Source organism: Podarcis muralis, chromosome 5 (genome assembly GCF_964188315.1).
Source record: "Podarcis muralis chromosome 5, rPodMur119.hap1.1, whole genome shotgun sequence".
NCBI lineage: Eukaryota > Metazoa > Chordata > Lepidosauria > Squamata > Lacertidae > Podarcis > Podarcis muralis.
Genome location: NC_135659.1, coordinates 50,956,587 through 50,974,662, shown reverse-complemented (window position 1 = coordinate 50,974,662; position 18,076 = coordinate 50,956,587). Strand labels below are relative to the sequence as shown.

General features: G+C 40.2%; 1 protein-coding gene across 6 annotated transcripts; it reads right to left on the bottom strand.

Moving 5' to 3' along the window:
• Nucleotides 1-357: 357 nt before the first annotated feature.
• Nucleotides 358-16,462, bottom strand: NASP (nuclear autoantigenic sperm protein). Of its 6 annotated transcripts, none has more exons than XM_028733683.2 (15): nucleotides 16,319-16,462; nucleotides 14,454-14,510; nucleotides 13,893-14,003; nucleotides 11,921-12,001; nucleotides 11,452-11,555; nucleotides 9,660-10,517; nucleotides 7,939-8,099; nucleotides 5,857-5,933; nucleotides 5,696-5,769; nucleotides 4,448-4,636; nucleotides 4,002-4,168; nucleotides 3,307-3,363; nucleotides 3,152-3,223; nucleotides 991-1,140; nucleotides 358-514 (listed from the first exon to the last, which is right to left on the bottom strand). In XM_028733683.2, exons 2-15 carry the CDS (start codon nucleotides 14,501-14,503, stop codon nucleotides 470-472), a joined length of 2,196 nt encoding a protein of 731 aa, XP_028589516.2. In that variant the 5' UTR covers nucleotides 14,504-14,510; nucleotides 16,319-16,462; the 3' UTR covers nucleotides 358-469. The 6 variants fall into 6 exon arrangements, with proteins under 6 accessions (XP_028589516.2, XP_028589512.2, XP_028589515.2 ...); XM_028733679.2 differs by having other exon boundaries at nucleotides 9,660-10,613; nucleotides 16,319-16,461; XM_028733682.2 differs by having other exon boundaries at nucleotides 991-1,119; nucleotides 9,660-10,613; nucleotides 16,319-16,460.
• Nucleotides 16,463-18,076: the final 1,614 nt, after the last annotated feature.

Here is an 18,076-nt window from a genome sequence, read left to right as displayed (position 1 = left end):
CCAGATTTAGAAGGCGATTGGGCCAGATCCAGCCCCCGGGCCTTAGTTTGCTTACCCATGGTTTAGTGCTTCCTCAGACTTGCAGTTTCAAACTAAATCCAGGAAGAATTGCCACCAACATTTAGGCCCCATATCTGCTCAGTAACTAGGCCACAATTTTCTAACCACAAAAAAAAAAAAAAAATGCTACTTTGCTTCCTAAACCAGACATTTACAAGTCAGTACATCAACTGAAAGCCAGCCTGGCACTGCTGTTGTATAACTGGCTAGGAGGCAGATGCAACCATCTTTAGGTCTGCTGATTGAGACAATAGGTATTTATGCATGAATACGGCTGAATTTTATCAAAAGGCAGTGTTAAATGTTTGAGTAATCTTTATTGAATACAAAAGTTGCCAAAAGTGAAAAAATACATTATATACAAAACCCACTGGCCTTGGGAGGGAGTGTCCAATATTAAAACTATCTATCATACAGCACTTTGAACCGTTTCAACTTGTGGCCTTTCCTCTGCCTGTAAAAGAAAAAAAAAGTAATTTAGGACATGCATTTGTTTTATCTGACCAGTTAAATACAGCTCTTTAAAGCATTCAATACACTTATGTACAATTGATTTCTTAAATGTAGCATGGCTGCTGCTGCCTCTTGACAGAAGCCATTAACCAAATTACACTTAGATAATCTGTCTTAAATCTTTCTCTACTTCTGATAATGTAAAGAATTAGGACTCCTGCATAAATAGTACTTTAAGCAAAGTTGCTATTTCAAAGCATCCAAGAGATACATACTGCATTCTGCAAGTATACAGAACTAGTCTAGCAGCTAGACTTCAGGTTTAGCTTAGACAGATTCCAACATGCATTTTGACACAAGCAAATTTCCAACTTTAAGTGGTCTGGGAGAGAAGACCAGCAAGCAATTAAAGACAGGCAGGAAAGATGCGCCTGGGAAATGGAAAATATACAGAAGACTCCTGACTCGACAGCCCACCTCCTCTTCCTTTTTCTCTGCAACCACATTTCCACTGGGGGTAGCATCACCACCACCATTGACAGCCGGTTCTGGTTTAGATTTCTTAGCTTCATTATCTCCCTGTTGAGTTTCTTCCTCGGGTTTCCTCTGAAGACAAAATTGTTTAGTCTTCACAAAGTACAATTTTAAATGTAAAGTATTAATAAAGAATATCTAGTGCTATTATGCATTTACTATTAATAAGCTGCCAACTGAACTATGCTTTAAAACTGTTCTGGGCTACAACAAAAGTATTGCTGTTTCAGCTATTGGAAAGTTGTCCTCCAATACTGAAAGCAATCTAGTTCTGGGTTACCTAACAGTCTACACATAGCTCTCAAAATCAGAAGGCGGACTGTAGAAGAAACAGATCAAATATTTCCTAACTATATGGAGAGATTTTGTTAAGAGGGTATCTTTATTTCTGCCATTCTGTTAGCATTGGTATCTTTTCCCTTTTCCAATTAGAAGCTATCAATAGACGGGCAGCCGCTGTTGCTTATAAAAATATTTCTCTTATATTTTTCGGAATGTCTCTACCTAAGATTCCTAACAGAAAGGCTTCTGGTTTCTTTAAAAATGTTAATTTGAACATTTTTTCATCTCATCATAAATATTCCAAAAATCTTGGACTTTTCTGCATGTCCACCACATATGATAAAAATCTCCCATTTTTTTCTCCACACTTCCAACACTTATTTGAACTATTTTTATACATTTTGGAGATTTTTGATGGTGTAAGGTACCACCAAAACTGCATTTTCATCATATTTTCTTTGATGGTGTAACATGCAGTAAAGTTCATGTTAATTTTCCAGAGTGATTCCCATTCTCTCATCATAATGGGACATCCAATATCCTGCGCCCATCTAATCATGACCACCTTCACCACCTTGACTTCCCAGTCAAGGAGTCAGTACATCCTTGTGATAATCTTGGTGTCATTATTTAACAGCACTATTTCAAATTGAGAGGGCTCATTGGCAAATCCATTTTATTTGTCCTGTTTGAAAGTCTGAGTATCATCAACTTTTTGAGACAATGTGGAAATGGCTCAATTAACAAATAGGTTAAGAGGTAACATCAAACAATGATTTTCTCAAAAATGGGAAATATTTAAGAGATACTTACAAAAAAATAACAGTGACATATTATCTATGGTAGTATTTGAATGACTTGTGAACGTAAAATATAAATAAAGGAAAATCAGTACGCTAGGTTGTAAGAAAGTATTAGAAAGTATTATGTTAATTGTAAGGTAATAATTATAAGTATATACTATATCGAGAAATGATGGTAAGTCTATACTTATTTTACTTTAATTTGTTGTTGTTTTACTTTATTTTATGTACCATTATATGATTTTAGCTTAGCTGATATCTAAGTGGATTTGAAGGTTAAATTAACATTCTAAGTTAAACAAATTTAAGAAGATTATATATTATATATATTATTATATATAAGATTATATTATAAGATTATATATATATATTGTATGTGTATGTGTGAAGTTAAATCTGTAATATTTATGAATTTCAATAAAGAATTTTTTCATAAAAAGGGGGGTATCTTAAGATACAAATGTAGTATGCTTGTTTTAGACTGGCTTTGCTATTTTAACCAATTCTCCTTTCCACTTGAAATATGGGAACCCAGCTCAGCCTGGCTGTGACATTCAGTTTATATGGATTTCATGCTACCTGTAAACTCTGAATCTCTACCCTGGACAATTTTGCAGGTCCCCAACACATCTAAATTCTCAAGTGCCTGCAGGACCCACAATTAAGCTTTGAAATTAAACCAGGGTGAGTCAGACGAGCGCTGCACAACACAAAACCATCAAAAGCTACCAAGTGCGCTAGATGGCTCTCAGGCTGATTGGCTCCCAGTGGAGAAGATATTATGCAGGATTTCTAAAATTTGGAGAAGCAGAATGATTGAAGCTTTTAAGTGATGGCTTAAATCAGACATAGGCAAACTTGGGACTACAACTCCAATCATCCCTGACCACTGGTCCTGTTAGCTAGGGATGGTGGGAGCTGTAGTCCCAAAACATCTGGAGGGCCAAGTTTGCCTACACCTGGCTCAAGTACTGCAAGCCAGTGGTTACCTATTTTTGTTAATTGTATGGGACACAAACCTTTTTTCTGACAAGATGGGAGATGTCTGTAATACACTGAGGAGCTCCATCAGTTTTTTGCCCAGCTGGGATCTGTTACAAAACAGAAGGCAAAATATGAAATACTATAGAACAGCAGAATTAAACTGCTTGCTTTAGGGATCAGTATCACTTACAGCTGAAGCTGGATTGCTTTCAGTTGCCTGTGGAAAACTAGAAGATGATCCACCAACCTGAAAACAAAGAGATTTAATAGAAGTCACTATTAAAAGCCTACTGGGACTAAACTACAAACATGTACAATGAAGAGCACATCAGTTTTGAAGAACAATTTATAAAGTTTAAGGTGTAATGAGAAGCAATAATGAGGAAGCTGGTCTGCAGTTAATTTTTCAAGCTCCCAATGTTTAAGACCACAAGAGAAGTAAACAGGTGCCTCATCTGTAGTGTGTGAACCCCCAAGCTATTTTGCAGTTGCTATCTGCAGTCTTGCTTTAAGAATAAGGGACATATTCAAGCCTACATTTCCACTGATGAAACAACTTCCATTCCTATAACAGTGCTTCATCTACTGTCACCTCCAGCTAACTTCCTTCAAAATCAGCTCAAGAGTTTGGGGGATCCTCCGGAACAAATTTTACATGTCATCTTAACATTAATTATTCAATGTAAGGTTTTTGAACTCAGTGCTTCAAAAGTCATCTCCTACCCCCCCCAAAGTAAAAATTTAGCATTTTCCACTATAAAACTAAGTATCAATGGCATCCTGTCTTCCCATTTACAGCTGTGTATCTCAGCTTAATTTATTTTGCTATCTGCTCCTCTCTAGCACAAGTTCACAAAAAACGGTAGAAGCAAGCCTAGGACTCACCAAAGTTGCTTTCAGAGCCAGTTCGGCTATTCTTGCACTCTTTTGAGACTCCTTTGAATCTTCTATCTTCTCTTTAATTTCAGGAAGCAGTCCCTCGAGTTCTACAATTTCCTTCTCATCCTCAGCTGCTCCCTCCCCTTTTGTTTTTAGTCGCTCAGTCAACATCGCTAAAAAGGTGATATTTGGGTGATATTAGTACTTTTAGAGCCATTTACTCATCAGTTTGGGACTTTGTCCCAGTGTATGTTAAAACAGATTCTCAAGGATCAGCAGCAGCTGCCAAATTTCTTGCAGTATTTGCTAGCTGACACATTAGCTCTCTGAACACCTCTTCATGAAGAAACTAGCTCTGTAGCTTTCCCAACACTGTACATTTGGAGCTTGGAGGACACAGTAATGGTGATGCTTAACTAAAACTTCATGAAGAAGAACTGCACTTCACTTACCCAATCTTTTATCAATGACTTCCATCGATTTACTATACTGCAACACTGCTTCATCATACTGATTATCATAGTGAAAGGCCAACCCCAGATGATAATGAGTCTCTGCAAGCAAGCGGTCATGGGCTTCTAAGTACTTCTGCTGAAGAGCCAGGCAAGAACGGAACTCTTCTATAGCTTGAGAGTAGTTTTCTGCACAATAAAAACAGATAAGCACAGGACTTTCATATGAAAGTAGACATTCGTACAAAGCAGAATTCAATCATAGTGTAGAAAAAAGGTTTTCAATCAATAGTTTTATAACCTGTCGTGATTCCAGTATCAATTTTTGAAGAATATAGGACATTTTACATTTAATATAGTCTGCAGAGATTGGTGGAAACAGTGGCTAGAAAGCATATCTGGCTTGCTCAACATAGTTCAACAGCTGAGAACAAATAAGGAGGCTGCAAGCTTCCTTCCCATGCCTTTCCCCTTATTCATCAGCCACATCCTGGTTTGGTTAAACTGCAGTTAGCCATTATATTCAAAACAGGGAACTATAGTTTAAGTTCCTGGTTAGTAGATAGACAAAGTTGCATTTAGGAACCAGGCAGAGGGCCTTCTTGGTAATGATGCCGTCCCTGTGGAATGTCTTCCCTTCAGATGTCAAGGAAATAAACACCTATCTTACTTTTAGAAGACTTCTGAAGGTAGCCCTGCTTAGGGAAGTTTCTAAGGATTGATGTTTTCAGATATGTTGTAAGCCGCCCAGAGTGGCTGGGGAAACCCAGCCAGATGGACAGGGTATAAATAATAAAATTAGTGTAATTATTATTATTAGGCAGAATAGCTAACTGAAATTTAATTACCATTTAACCAGGGTGTAAACACTGAGAAAGGACCAAGGCGAGGGGCCTCTATTCGTTCTTCAAGGCTTCTAAGCTATGCTTTAATAAGCAGGGAATCATGCATCTGAACTAGGCCACAATAGCATAAAAGTAACCAATCTACCAGCGTACTTCCCAATAGTATAGGTAACTGTATTATAACGAAGTACAGTATGAGGTGTCCAAAATAAAAGGCTTAGTTGATAAACTCTGAGCAGCTGTGAAAATATGAATACTATAAAGTGAATATAAAATATATTACTGACAGTTTATATAATATGTAATGGACATGCAAAAACTGAAATATCATATGCAGTGGAAATATGAATAATAGTATCAGAAATTAATCCACTGCATGCCTAAGCAACTTTAAGGTAGTTACCAGATTCGATGCTAACTTCTCCTAGTTTTAGGTGAGCCTGAGCAACAAGGAGCTGAGCTTCTTTCGTGTCCTGTCTAGATCAAGAAGGCAGAGTCAGCAAGATTGTCATAACACCTTTAGTTGTATAAAAAGGCATTATTTGTCAGAACTCCCAGACATACCTTTTGTATATTACTTTTGCTAACTCCAGCATATCCCAAGCCAGTTCTAAGTTCCCAACATCGTCTTCTTCACTCTCCTAAAGCAAAGTTATTTGAAAGTCAAAGAAAAGGATAGAAAGGCAACTGCTAAGGATCTTGGCAGACCACTTGATTTTTCTGCTTGTTGTAGCAACTGTAGTGCTCTGTGCTAGATGCTCCATGATTCCAATTGTATTTTTACAGACACAACACAGACCACCTGAATGAAGCTTGTGGACCACTGGTGGTTGATGGATCAACTCAGGAATTCCTGCCTTAAAGCAGGCAACTGAAGAAACCAGTCACCATAGGAAAAAAAATATATAAACTTTAGAAAAGGAACATCATACCCCTCCCACAAACTCCTATGCTGAAGCGTCTGTTAGCAAAATTTAGCACTTTATATTAGGGAAATCACAACTTCTTCCTTACAAAGGCGCCAGTTCTGTTTCAGGGAGTCTTGAACACAGCAGAGGAAGCTCTATTAATATCCTACCTTTCCTTTAAGTTGCTCAATACAGCGTGCATGGTTCTCTCTCTCCCCATTTTATCCTCACAGCACTGAGGTAAGACTAAGAGACAGTAAGGTCCAAAGCCAGTCAGTGAGCTTCATGGCTAAGTGGGGATTTGAACCCTGGTCTTCCAGACCCTGCCTAGTACTATAGTCTTCACCGCAATGCTTCTGCCAGTTCCAGAACCTAGTGTAATGAAAGCTCACCTTCTTTTAGACAAAGAGAAGACTTGGAAGCACAGTTTTGCAGAAAGACCAATGGCTAGCTAATGATTCAAGTCAAGATTTGTGGACTGTGATTAACTGATTAACTGCTTGACAAAAAGGATTTACAAACAGCTTTAGAGGATTATCTATTTTCCTCCTGTATTAGTTTTGAACTGCTTGTCCTTCACATTGTATCTTACTTCTCTTATGAATTGGCTGTTCAGCCAGCAAATCCTTCACAAGCAGAATTAAAACCAATGTTTGGAAAGTGCAATCAATTTTGCATTGAACACTACATATTCCTTGTCAGTAAATGTAATTCAGAGTAACCCTACTCATATTCATTCTACATTGTAATTATAATATAGAATTATAATTAGTGGCAATTATAATTCTTGCTCCAAAAGCACTTTGCATGTCATTTCAGTTCTTGCCCAGGTCTTTCCTGAGGCTTTCCCTGATGAACAGCTCAGCTTATCAGCTAGATAGCTTCCTCATGTTTGACCTTGCTGTCTTCATAGTTTGAATAGCAGGAAAAAATGCAGTGCCCAGTTCTTTAATGTTAAGTCAAAAAAGGAGATGTCACAAGAGGACATACTTTCAGTTGAGTTAAAAATTGGTTGATTGCAGAGAATTACTTCAGAAGGTGGTGTACTGTTGCAGAAAAGATGCTTCAATAGCAGTTTCTTAAAACAATAGCAAGCTTCTGATAATTAAGCAGATACCATGCACATTATCAGGCACAGCCCTTTCCCTTTCTGTAGCAAATCACTATTGCTGTGATATGAGGCAGAGGAGATGCAACCTGTTCCCAATTTCCTGTAGGTTTTGGAGGCCTGCCTTTGGGCTTTTAAACAACTGTAATAAAAGACACTCAACAGGTTTAGAGAAGGTGGGAATGGTTACAGAAATTAGTTTAACCATGGGTGTGGTACTAGACGGAGACCACAATGCTTCATTGAAACTAGTTTATGTGTTAAAATGTATGAATGCATTGTGTCAGTAGACAAGAGATTTTGATAGCAGAGGGGACAAGGAAAGAAGGGGAGCACAGAGAAGGATAAGGGCTTTTTGTTAAGAATGGAGAACGAACAAGCATCTAGAAAGAAAAACAGGCTAAAGTTTTAACAGGCTAAAATGTTAAAATGCTTTGAACCAGAGTGCTCAAAGCCACACCCCTACTATAACCTTGAACCTTCGGAAGGAACTGCCTACTTCAGTCTTCCTATGCTCTAGAAAACATACGTAATCGGAAATAGTTTCCATGAAAACAATGTTCCGTTCTCCATGACAGAAACATTGAACCAGCTCTTTAACAGGCTTGGACACTCATTTTTATACTTCACCTTTTCTTCAACTGTAGAGTCATTCTCTTTATCCTCTTCGACTGCAGAGTCATTCTCTTTATCCTCTTCGACTGCAGAGTCATTTTCTTTATCCTCTTCAACTGCAGAGTCATTTTCTTTATCCTCTTCAACTTTATCTTCCTCTTCTGATCCTTCCATCTCTACAAGAATAGTTTCTTAATATACAACCAGCTGTTTATACATCTATTTTACTTGACTATTTGTTTTATTCAGCTGTGAAATTCTTCCACCACTATTACACTTCCAACCTATGAGTTCATGAGGGTTGGCTTGGTAGGTTTCTGTGCAATCTGCAAGAATAATCCAAGGATTGCAACATGTGTTTATACGAAGTTTTGAGGGGGAGCTACATAGATTAAAATATTCAGCGTTAGGATATTCTTTCTCCTTTATGCTGCTTGCATGGCACCCCCTGGCATGTCAGTTAAAAAGAATTTGAACATGTTTTAATACTTTTATAGCTTCCCCATAGAAGTTTGTTTTCATAGTAACGGGGGAGACAAAGAGAAGAGCTTTAAAATTGCACTCCTTAGAAGTAGCCCCATATTAATATTTCTAGTTAAGTGTCACTGCATGGCGTCCTAGGGAAACTGACAGGTACTTACTATTGGGTGTCAGGCACAGCAACTTACATAAACTATGGGATAGCTCAGACACCTACTCTGCAGTGTCAGGGAACAGATACCCTCTTATGGAGCAAAAAATCTGACCTCCTACCAGCTATTCAGTAATCCAGATGCCCAGCAAGCACAATCTCAAACTGCCTTATGCTCAACAGCCTTCACGTAACAACTACTACAGAAGCCAAGGAAAAAAGTATTGCTGTAAACACTGGACTTCAAACTAGAACAGGGATGGCTATCTTGTATTCTAGATGTTGCTAAACCACAACTCCCACCAGCTCCAGCCAACGTGGGCAAAATAATTAGGGATTATGGAGTTTTAGTTCAGCAGTATCTGGAGGGTCATGCTTTTAAGCTACTCTTGGACTAGAAATGCATAGGACAAGGCTCTAGTTGCCAGAACAAACTTGCCACTGGACTGTGTCCCTATTATTTATTGCACTTATTAGTCACTTTTTTCAAATAGGAACACAAAGTGACTAAATACTTGTTAAACAGCTGTATTATGCGAAGGTTTTTCAGCTTTACAACTATTTCACTACTTAGAATCTCACTTGTAAACAAACATTTTCAAGGTATTATAAGGTAGTTAAACAGCAATGCTAAAGCAAGAGAAGCAGGACATGAAAGCTGTGATGTCTATTACCTGCACTTGTTTCTAGTTATAGGCCTGAAAGCATGATAGGTTTTAGGATGTTTAATACAGGTCCATAAGCCAGCACCTTTGTGTTGCTGTATTTTTGTGGATCTTGTTGTCAATATATATTCTAGTACTATGCTTTTAATTGTTCAGAGTTAATCTTGCATTAACATAAAAACATGCAGTGAACATCCATTCAGTGTTCTCTATGAGCCATTGCTTTCTATATTTGCTGCTCATGCAAGCCAGTCCCCCCAAAAGCCAATAATTTATTGCTCAACTTGTTAGTTTTGTTTCAATTCAACTGTTCCTTGCAGCTTCAAAATTCTCCTTGGGTGGATTCATCCCTGTGGCACAGAGAATTCTGAATGGATTAGAGTTACTAAGGGTTAGCTCTCTAAATAGATCCACCCACAAGTGTCTTCTATCCCTGTTACCTTCGCCCTCTCCCATCTCGTCATCCTTTTCTTCTTCCTTCTCTACCTTAGGAACTTCAGCTTTTTCTTCTGGTTGTATTTCATGTGACTGCTTGATGCTCCCTGAAGGAGTAGTTTCATTTGGAGCTGAAGGTTCTCCTTCTCTTGAATCCAATGTTTCTTCCTTCTCTTTCAAGTTCACCACCACCTGTTCTGTGGCAGGCTTCATGTCCTCTGTCTTTTCAGCAGTAGCTTTGGCTGGCTGTTCTTCTGCTTTTTCTGCCTGGCCTTCAACTTTCTCAACAGCTGTCATGAATTCTCTCTCTAACTCACCTGAAGCTTTTACCAATTCCTCTACTATTGGATTCTTTTCTACAATTGTGTCTGCCTGCTTTTCTACCTCCTCTTCTCTCCTCTCTTGAGCTGCTATCTCAACTACCTTCTCTTTCCCAGGTGCTTCCCCTGCAGCCACTTCTTTTTCTAAAGTAGTATCTCCCCCAGCTGCTTCTGCAGCCTCTTCTATTACTGGATTAACTTTCACAGCTGCATCTTCTGAAACCACCACTCTTTGTACAGCAGCATCTTCCCTAGCCTCTTCTACCACCACTGGCTTATCTTCTCCAGCTGTCCCTTCTGCATCCACTGGCTTCTCTTCCCTAGCAGCACCATCTTCTAATGCTACCTCAGTAGTTACTTCATTGACCTTTTGTTCTTCCATAGCTGCCTCTACCTGCTTTTCTGCCTTCTCTTGCTCTTCCTTTTTCTCCACAACAGTGATATCTTCTCCACCCAGAGCTGCTGCTTTTTCTTTTTCTTCCTTAGCTGCTACTTCTTCCTCAACTTCTTCCATTTCAACATCCTTCAGCTGCATCTCCACTCCTGTATGCATCAAAGACTCTTCAGGATTTTTTCTGGATTCATCTTTTTCCCCCATGGCATTATATACCTGCTCTCTTAATTCCTCCCTTGCTTCTTCTACATGTTTAAGGAAGATCAAGCACAAACAAATCTTCGAATTTAGTGATAAACATTCATGATCTTCACATCCCACCCTCCATCCCACTGATGTCTTGCTTCAAAGTTACAGCAATCAATACAATCCTTTTGGACCCTTAAACTGAGAACAAGTGCCTTCCATAACAGGGCTTGCAAGGAGTTGCGCTTAAGCAATGAGTTGTATGCCAGCATAGTAACAGCCAAGCAAGAGATGCCAAGCTTTGTCTAGACAAGACATTGCACTGGATTGCAGAGGAAGATGCTATAAACTGAGGCACAGGGCAAATATTGAAAATTAGACAAACTATCCACTTTCTTAAGTGAACGTGGCCTATTGTCACAACATGATCTTCACAGCATCAAACCTTATTAGATGCCACTGCCCAAATGATCTAGGCCACAATGTGCTATACACTAGTTTTGCAATAAGCAGTAATACTGGGAGTTACTATTCAGTTTGTTCACAGAACCTTTGCCCAATTAGTTCATGGTTCTAGAAACAATTAGCTGACTGTCCTTAAGATCTTGAAGCATAGAAACCAATGCTTTACTAAGAAACAAAGTTAGGCCCACATGGTTCAAAACAATGCTTTAATCTATAGGTTTGTAGACGCACTGGCCTTGTTAAAAGGCAGGTTTTATGCTTTTTAAACAAGTTTTTGGTCAATTTTATCATTAAAAAGACTTTTAGAGAGTCTTTTTAGTTGCGGTTTAAGATTCAAACAACTTGATAATAATAAAGTGACCCTTGTCTAGTATCCACTTGGAACACACACAGCTTGGCATCTCTATCATGAGTTAAGACAGCACTACATACCATCTATATTATCAGCACTTTCTACCATTGAGTCTTCTGTTTTTTCTTCCTCTTCTTCCACCTGCACTCCTTCCAAGGCATTTCCCAGCACACCATTTTCCATTCTAGAAGATGTAAGTAGGCATTGCTGTTATCTTTTCCCTCACCAGTTTTAGCATTCAATAGCTTGAACTCAAGGCTGTACTGATGTAGCATAAGAACGCCAGTTAACAGATCCTGCTCCAGGCGTCCTGGAAGCAAATACATATTTGGTTGACAAGGAAGACCAACCAAAGTTTGTTGACCTGATTATGTAGCTCTAGAATGGCTGCCACTATTCTGAGAAAAAGTTACAAAAAGTAACTTCAGTTCTGTGTGCAGCAGCAACTGGTGAAGTGGATTCCAGTCCATGTAAAATTATGTTAGCCTTCCTAATCTAGATTAACTATTCAAACCACCAAGTGGCCCAAAGCAGGTCACATTAACTTACCTTGCCAATTCCAGAAGTGATTTCCCATAAAAAAAGTAAGCTTCTGCACACTCATTTCCAGTTTCACCATACTTATTAGCCCTAAAAAGAGATTACCAGATTAGCAGGGTGGATTAATTTAAGTCATGTTTCCCATTTACACAAGTGGCCAAAATTGTGGAAACCTTTGGGGGAAAGTTTATTTCCAAGGTTTGATGGCTCATAACACAATTTTTTTAGTAATACCATAAAATTATGTATCAAAGGAAACAAAGTTTCATGAAGAATGCAATGCAACAAAGTTTGTTCAATTATCTGTATCTTATCAAAAGTTAGAGCCAAATAATCAGTAAAATGAATGCTTTAGAGAGCCAATCAGGTGTCATTGTTTAGGAAATGATGGCTCATAAACCACCTTTTTTTGGAGTAATGCCGTAACATTATATATCAATGGAAAGATAATTTAATGAAGAATACAATGCAATAACTTATTATTATTGAGCAGACTAGAGATCATTTTCATTCAGTGGAACTAAACATTTATGTTTGCTAGTTGGACTGTAAATCATTTGAAAAAATGATCGAACTGGCTCTTGATTTAAATAGGAAGCCTGTTAACTATGTAGCTGGTAGAGAAACTACTTCATTTTAAAGAATAACTGTAGCAAACATGCTTTGGTTAAGATATAATATTAACAGCACTGTTATTTGAGAATTTATTAAATTTAAAATTCCAGAAAATCCAAACCAAGTTTTAAAATCTATTTAAAAATACTCTTTTTAATCTACCTGCAGATTATATCCCCTGCCCTTTTCACACAGTATCAGGAAGTATTAAAATGGACAATACTGTATTCAACAGAAATACTGACACATACACAGGCCATATGGCTTGAGAAAAAGTTTTGTCCAAATTATTTGGGGGTGGGGAGATATACTTTGGATGTTCTCCTGAATTCCATCTTTTCACTGGAGTGGCTTCCACTGCTAGTTGGTTATGCCCAGGTAAGTCTGGTTACTGGACAAGGATAACCTAGTGTCAGCTGTCTAAGCTCTAGTGACCTCCCACATGGAGGCTTGGAAACTAAATACAGTATCTAAAAAATACTCCAATACCAATCATCTCAGTCCCTACAATAAGCAGATGAGGCCTTGTTAGTGATGCGACCACCAGGTCTGCTTGGTTTGCACTGACCCACAACAGGGCTTTTTTTGGTGTTAGTTCTCTTTCCAATGAGCTGTGCCTATTGCCATTATTAACTTTCATGTGAAATTTGAAAATATTCTTGGTTATGCAGGAATTTGGTGGCCGAATTTCCTGGTAACCTTGAGATCACTGGATGGAATAAATTTTTTTAAAAAACTAATTGTTTTTATAATGTTCTAACAGTTTAAGAATGTTTCTGCTTTGCTTTCTGAAGTGTGGATCTGTTTGCCACCCTGGGGTTCCTCATGAGGAATATAAATTCAATAATTAAGTAAACAAATAATGTGCTAAAGTTACTTTCATTCATTTTCCAAAACAGGTGCTGTGTTAAAAAAATAATCCTCTACATACATACATGCGCACCCCGAAAAATCCATAACCAGAGACGCCACTTCTGTGCATGCGTGAGCGGCGAAACACAGAAAAATACTTCCAGGTTTGCCACGTTTGTAACCTGAAGGTTACATATCCAGAGGTACGTAACCCGAGGGTCCACTGAACTTGAGAGTAATCCTGTAAAACCCAGTGGGGTTTACTTTTCGGTAGATCTACATAGACGAAAGAATTCTAATTTGGAAAAGAAATAAATGAAGCAGTCTTTATTGCAGATATTAATTCAGAACACTTGTTTCTGGCTCTGTGCACCACTAGCATGCAGTTCTCCACTAACTACACCCAAGAGAATGCAACCCATAACAGAAAGAAAAAAGGTTGTCATCCCTAAGATAGGCTAAATTCCCTTCATCAAATGAAAATTCAACTGAGGGGATCAATCTCATTACTTACAACAGAGAAGCAGCTTCCTGAAATGCATTAACAGCAGCTGGAATATCTCCCATTACCAAATTTTTCTGCCCCAAACCGAGGTATTTCTTGGCTTCTGCATCCACATCCATACTAGAAAAATAGAAAAAAGGTTCTAGTTACAGGTAGGTAGCCGTGTTGGTCTGCCGTAGTCGAAACAAATTAAAAAAATTCCTTCCAGTAGCACCTTAGAGACCAACTAATACATAAGGTATGAGCTTTCATGTACATGCACACTTCAGGTATCTGAAGAAGTGTGCATGCACACGAAAGCTCATACCAATAACTAACTTAGTTGGTCTCTAAGGTGCTACTGGAAGAAACCAGGTTGTTAGCCACAACATTATAGCTGTTAGAAGCAAGCTTGGTCATTATTTATCTGTTTTACTATAGTAAATCAAGAGTGTCTGTGTTTAAAAACTGCTCGTTTCATTCGTCTATTCCAATCAATGTAACTAGTAGTAGCTGACTATTACAGGAAGATAGTTACACTACTCTATTTCAAACTCACATGCACTATTCTTACATCTAATTATATCTTACCTCTCAGTTTTGTCAGCGGAAGTAGAAGGAGCAGCAGATTCTTCTGCCATTCTGAAACTGAAAATTCTAAAGTTAGAATACTTAGGAATGTAACTGTATAAGAATACTTAGGAATGTTACTGTAACATTACAATAACTGTAATGTATGCTTTATAAATAGAACTATAGCCAATTAAGAGTAAGGACCCCCAATGGCACATAGGCTTGTGGTGCAAATAACTATCAGATGGCTCCTTCATGTATGCCACAACCTTTCCCTGTTAAGTCAAAAAGCTCCCAATCAAACAGCCTGTGCACTGTTCAAGAGGCATGCTACAGTCACAGAAAATTATTTAAGAGTTTCAATTTCATTTTAAAGGAACTTTAAAGGATTTTTGTACAGATGCCAAGCTGTCAGTAGTGGAAGGTATACAACGTGCCAGTTGAAATTACAGCCCTCCTAACTAGTATATTTATATGGACCCCTCACACAGGCTTGTTACCAATGTAAAGAGCATACCCCAGGAACAGAAGTTACCGCTCTTGCGGAGTTATCAGTACCAGTATCCTTGACAAACCAATTTCCAAAATTCTTCCGGCAAAACAATGTGCTTTAAATGCGTTCTGGATGCAGGTCTAGCAAAGCATAAATTCAATAAATATTGGAAACAATGAGCAGTATTACAGTGACTTAGAAGTCCTACTCTATATTGCTGAGGGACCCCAGTCCCTTAAACGACACTTGCTCCATAAGGGGAGGTGTAGAAACAAATCAAGTCTGTACTGTATAGGCTACACCACACCACACCACGGCTGTACATGTCTTTTATCAATATCCAGATGACTCTTGGCTAAGGAACTATCACCATGCGAGTTTCTAGACTCTTACAAGTTACAATCTCTCCAGCAGAAAAATAATAATGAAGGCCAATTAGTCCTAAGGCGAGTAACAGAATAGCGCTTCAAGGAACGCTCCCGTTTCTTTAAGTGTTCACTCGTTAACTGTGGTGAGATGAGAAAACGTCGACGGACAGTTCCTTCCAAAAACTACAGTAACGAAGGCATTTTCCAATTCACCCCGCAGTTCCGCTGCAACCAGCTACTTTTCGGTACCACAAATGAATTAACCCAGAGTAGACCCGACAAGCCTTAAGCACCCCCACCCACCTTGGAGCGCACGAAAAATATATCAGAATACTAATATGCTCGGTTTATCGAACGAGTTAAAAGGCAGAGCGTTAAAAGCCGCTCTTAACTCCTCCCCCGGAGCCGCCAACGACGCTAAGAAAGTTCTCTCTGGGAGAAAGACGTTTACCTCAGTAGACAATGGGGTTCGTTTCCCGCCTCCGCCCCTCCCCTCGTCAGATCTTTTGGCGCCGAATCTCAAGGGCCTCTTTCTACAGGCCGAGGCTGCCTACCACGTGACGCGGCTCTTTATTCCCTCTTCCCCCCGCCCCCTTATCCCTCCCTCCCTCCTTTGCGCGCGCCGGATTGATGGGCCTTGAAAATGGCGGCCTAAACTCCGAGTCGGGTCACGTGGCGTCTCGGTTTTTAAGGCGAACGGCCGCCTCCGCCCCCCACGCCGTGAGAAAACGGCATGCACCAAACCGCCGGTGGGAGAATTAGGAGGTGAAAGGATGGAGGGGGGGGTGGAGAATGAAACAAAACGCCATGAGGTAAAGAGGACCAGAATGTGCCGCCTAAAGCGAAGCCGAGGGAGAACAAATTCTACGAAGGAATACCTGTGTGGCCGCCGCCGCCCCCATTACTCGAACAAACAACTCAGCGTTCCCTTCGTCCTTACCCAGTTCCCGAAAAGACAAAACCTGAGCCGAACCCCGCCAGCGGCGCCGCCGCCAAAGGTGATGGCAGCCCCACAAACTCACCTCAAGACCCCGACGGAGTGACAACAATCAGCCGAGAAACGCAGCCCACCGCCCCTCCAGATGCTTTTATAGCCCCCTGAGGACACGCCCCAGCAGCGCGAGGCACGCTCTCAAGGCAAAGGAACTACGGCTCCCAGCATGCCTCGCGCCTCCCTGTGAGGCCTTTCGGGAAGCCGGAACTCGTCCTGAGGCGTTGTAAAAAACCGCAACACCCCCCCCCCCAAGCCCAACGGGACGAATGCCAGAGAAACCCTCGAGCATGTTGGAAACGTCGCCTCACTCCCTCTCTCCCTCTGTTTGCTGTTTTGGGAAACGTAGTCCGCGGACTCGGACTTTTGTAGCATGCCGGAAAATGTAGTTCCAAGTCAGAGTGCTTGTAGTCCGTAGACGGTAGCATACTGGAAAAGGCTGTGAAATAAATAGCATCCATTCAGAGATCTCTTAGCTCTGCGGGCGGCTAAAGACAAGAGTCAGAAACTGTCTTAACCCTCTGACATCTTTAACTGCTCTGACACGGATCATCTAGTCTGCTGGGCAACCCCCTTCCTCCAGCGTTTTTTAGAAGACCATTTGTGTTTATGTATCTTTAAAAACCAAGGTCCTGGATCACACCACGCATGCTTCAGGTGTGACGAATGAACACAACACAGGGCAGCTCCCGATCTCACGGAGTTCCGTGCATCAAATTAAAGAGGTTGCAGTGTGACCGGGAGCGGGTGGAAGTGGCGCGACTCACCTGACCCTCCTCTCTGACGCCGGGGTCTCTACCGGCAGAGGGCAGGGTTAGCCTGGCAATGCACTGGTGTCCCCAAGTGCACCTCGCAGTCTTCGGCTTAGAGGGAAATGGAAACCATTCGCTTAGGCTAGGAAAAAATAAAGCACTGCGAGTGGAGGAAACAACGCACATAGGTTAATACCTGCCCAGGTCTTCCCTACTGAGATGTGTGCGTACTGGATATGTCATATTTCAAGCCCAGTAGACTGGGCTTAGAAAGTGATTGACCCAAAGACTACGGTAAGCTTCGTAGCTTTGTGAGGATTTGGTACCTATTTATTTGCAGTTCTCCTATTTTTCAAGCCTTGGTTCCCAGACTACAGTTCCCATCCTCCTTGACAATTGGCTAAGCTGGCTGAGCAATACTTATCTGCTGCATCACTAGCTCTCAATAACGTTGCTATTGATAAAAGATTGTATCTGAACATGTGCAGGCTATGTAGTCTCCCTAACCAGTATGCTTAGGATTGCAGCACTAGAAATTAACCTTACTGGCGCATGCCAGTAGCTAATTAAGACCAAGAAACTGACAAAACGTCAAATGCTGCAACATTTTTTCTGGTTCAGTACCAGTCTTATAAGAATGGCCTATTGTGTTTGGTAGGCATTCTTCCAAGGTCCACAATCTCCCTATGCAAAGTTAAGCATGCCTAAACATGTTTATTTCAGAGGTCTCAGGCACACCTAACTGCACAGGGCTCTGCTGTAAGTGTGCACAAATTGTCGCCTTATGGGAGTAAACACAAACGGCTACCATAGAACAAAATCCTCCTAACAATACTACTAGGAGTTGTCTCTAGTTAGAGAACAGTTAACACCTCTTGAAAGCGTATATTACTAATAACTGGGTTAAAAGCAGTACAGGATTCTGCACCCTTAATAGTTGTGTAGGGTCAAATTTTAGCAGACACAAGCTTACACCTGCTGAAAATTCTTCTACACAACTATTAAGGGTGCAGGAGCCTTATCTTGTATCTGGCCAC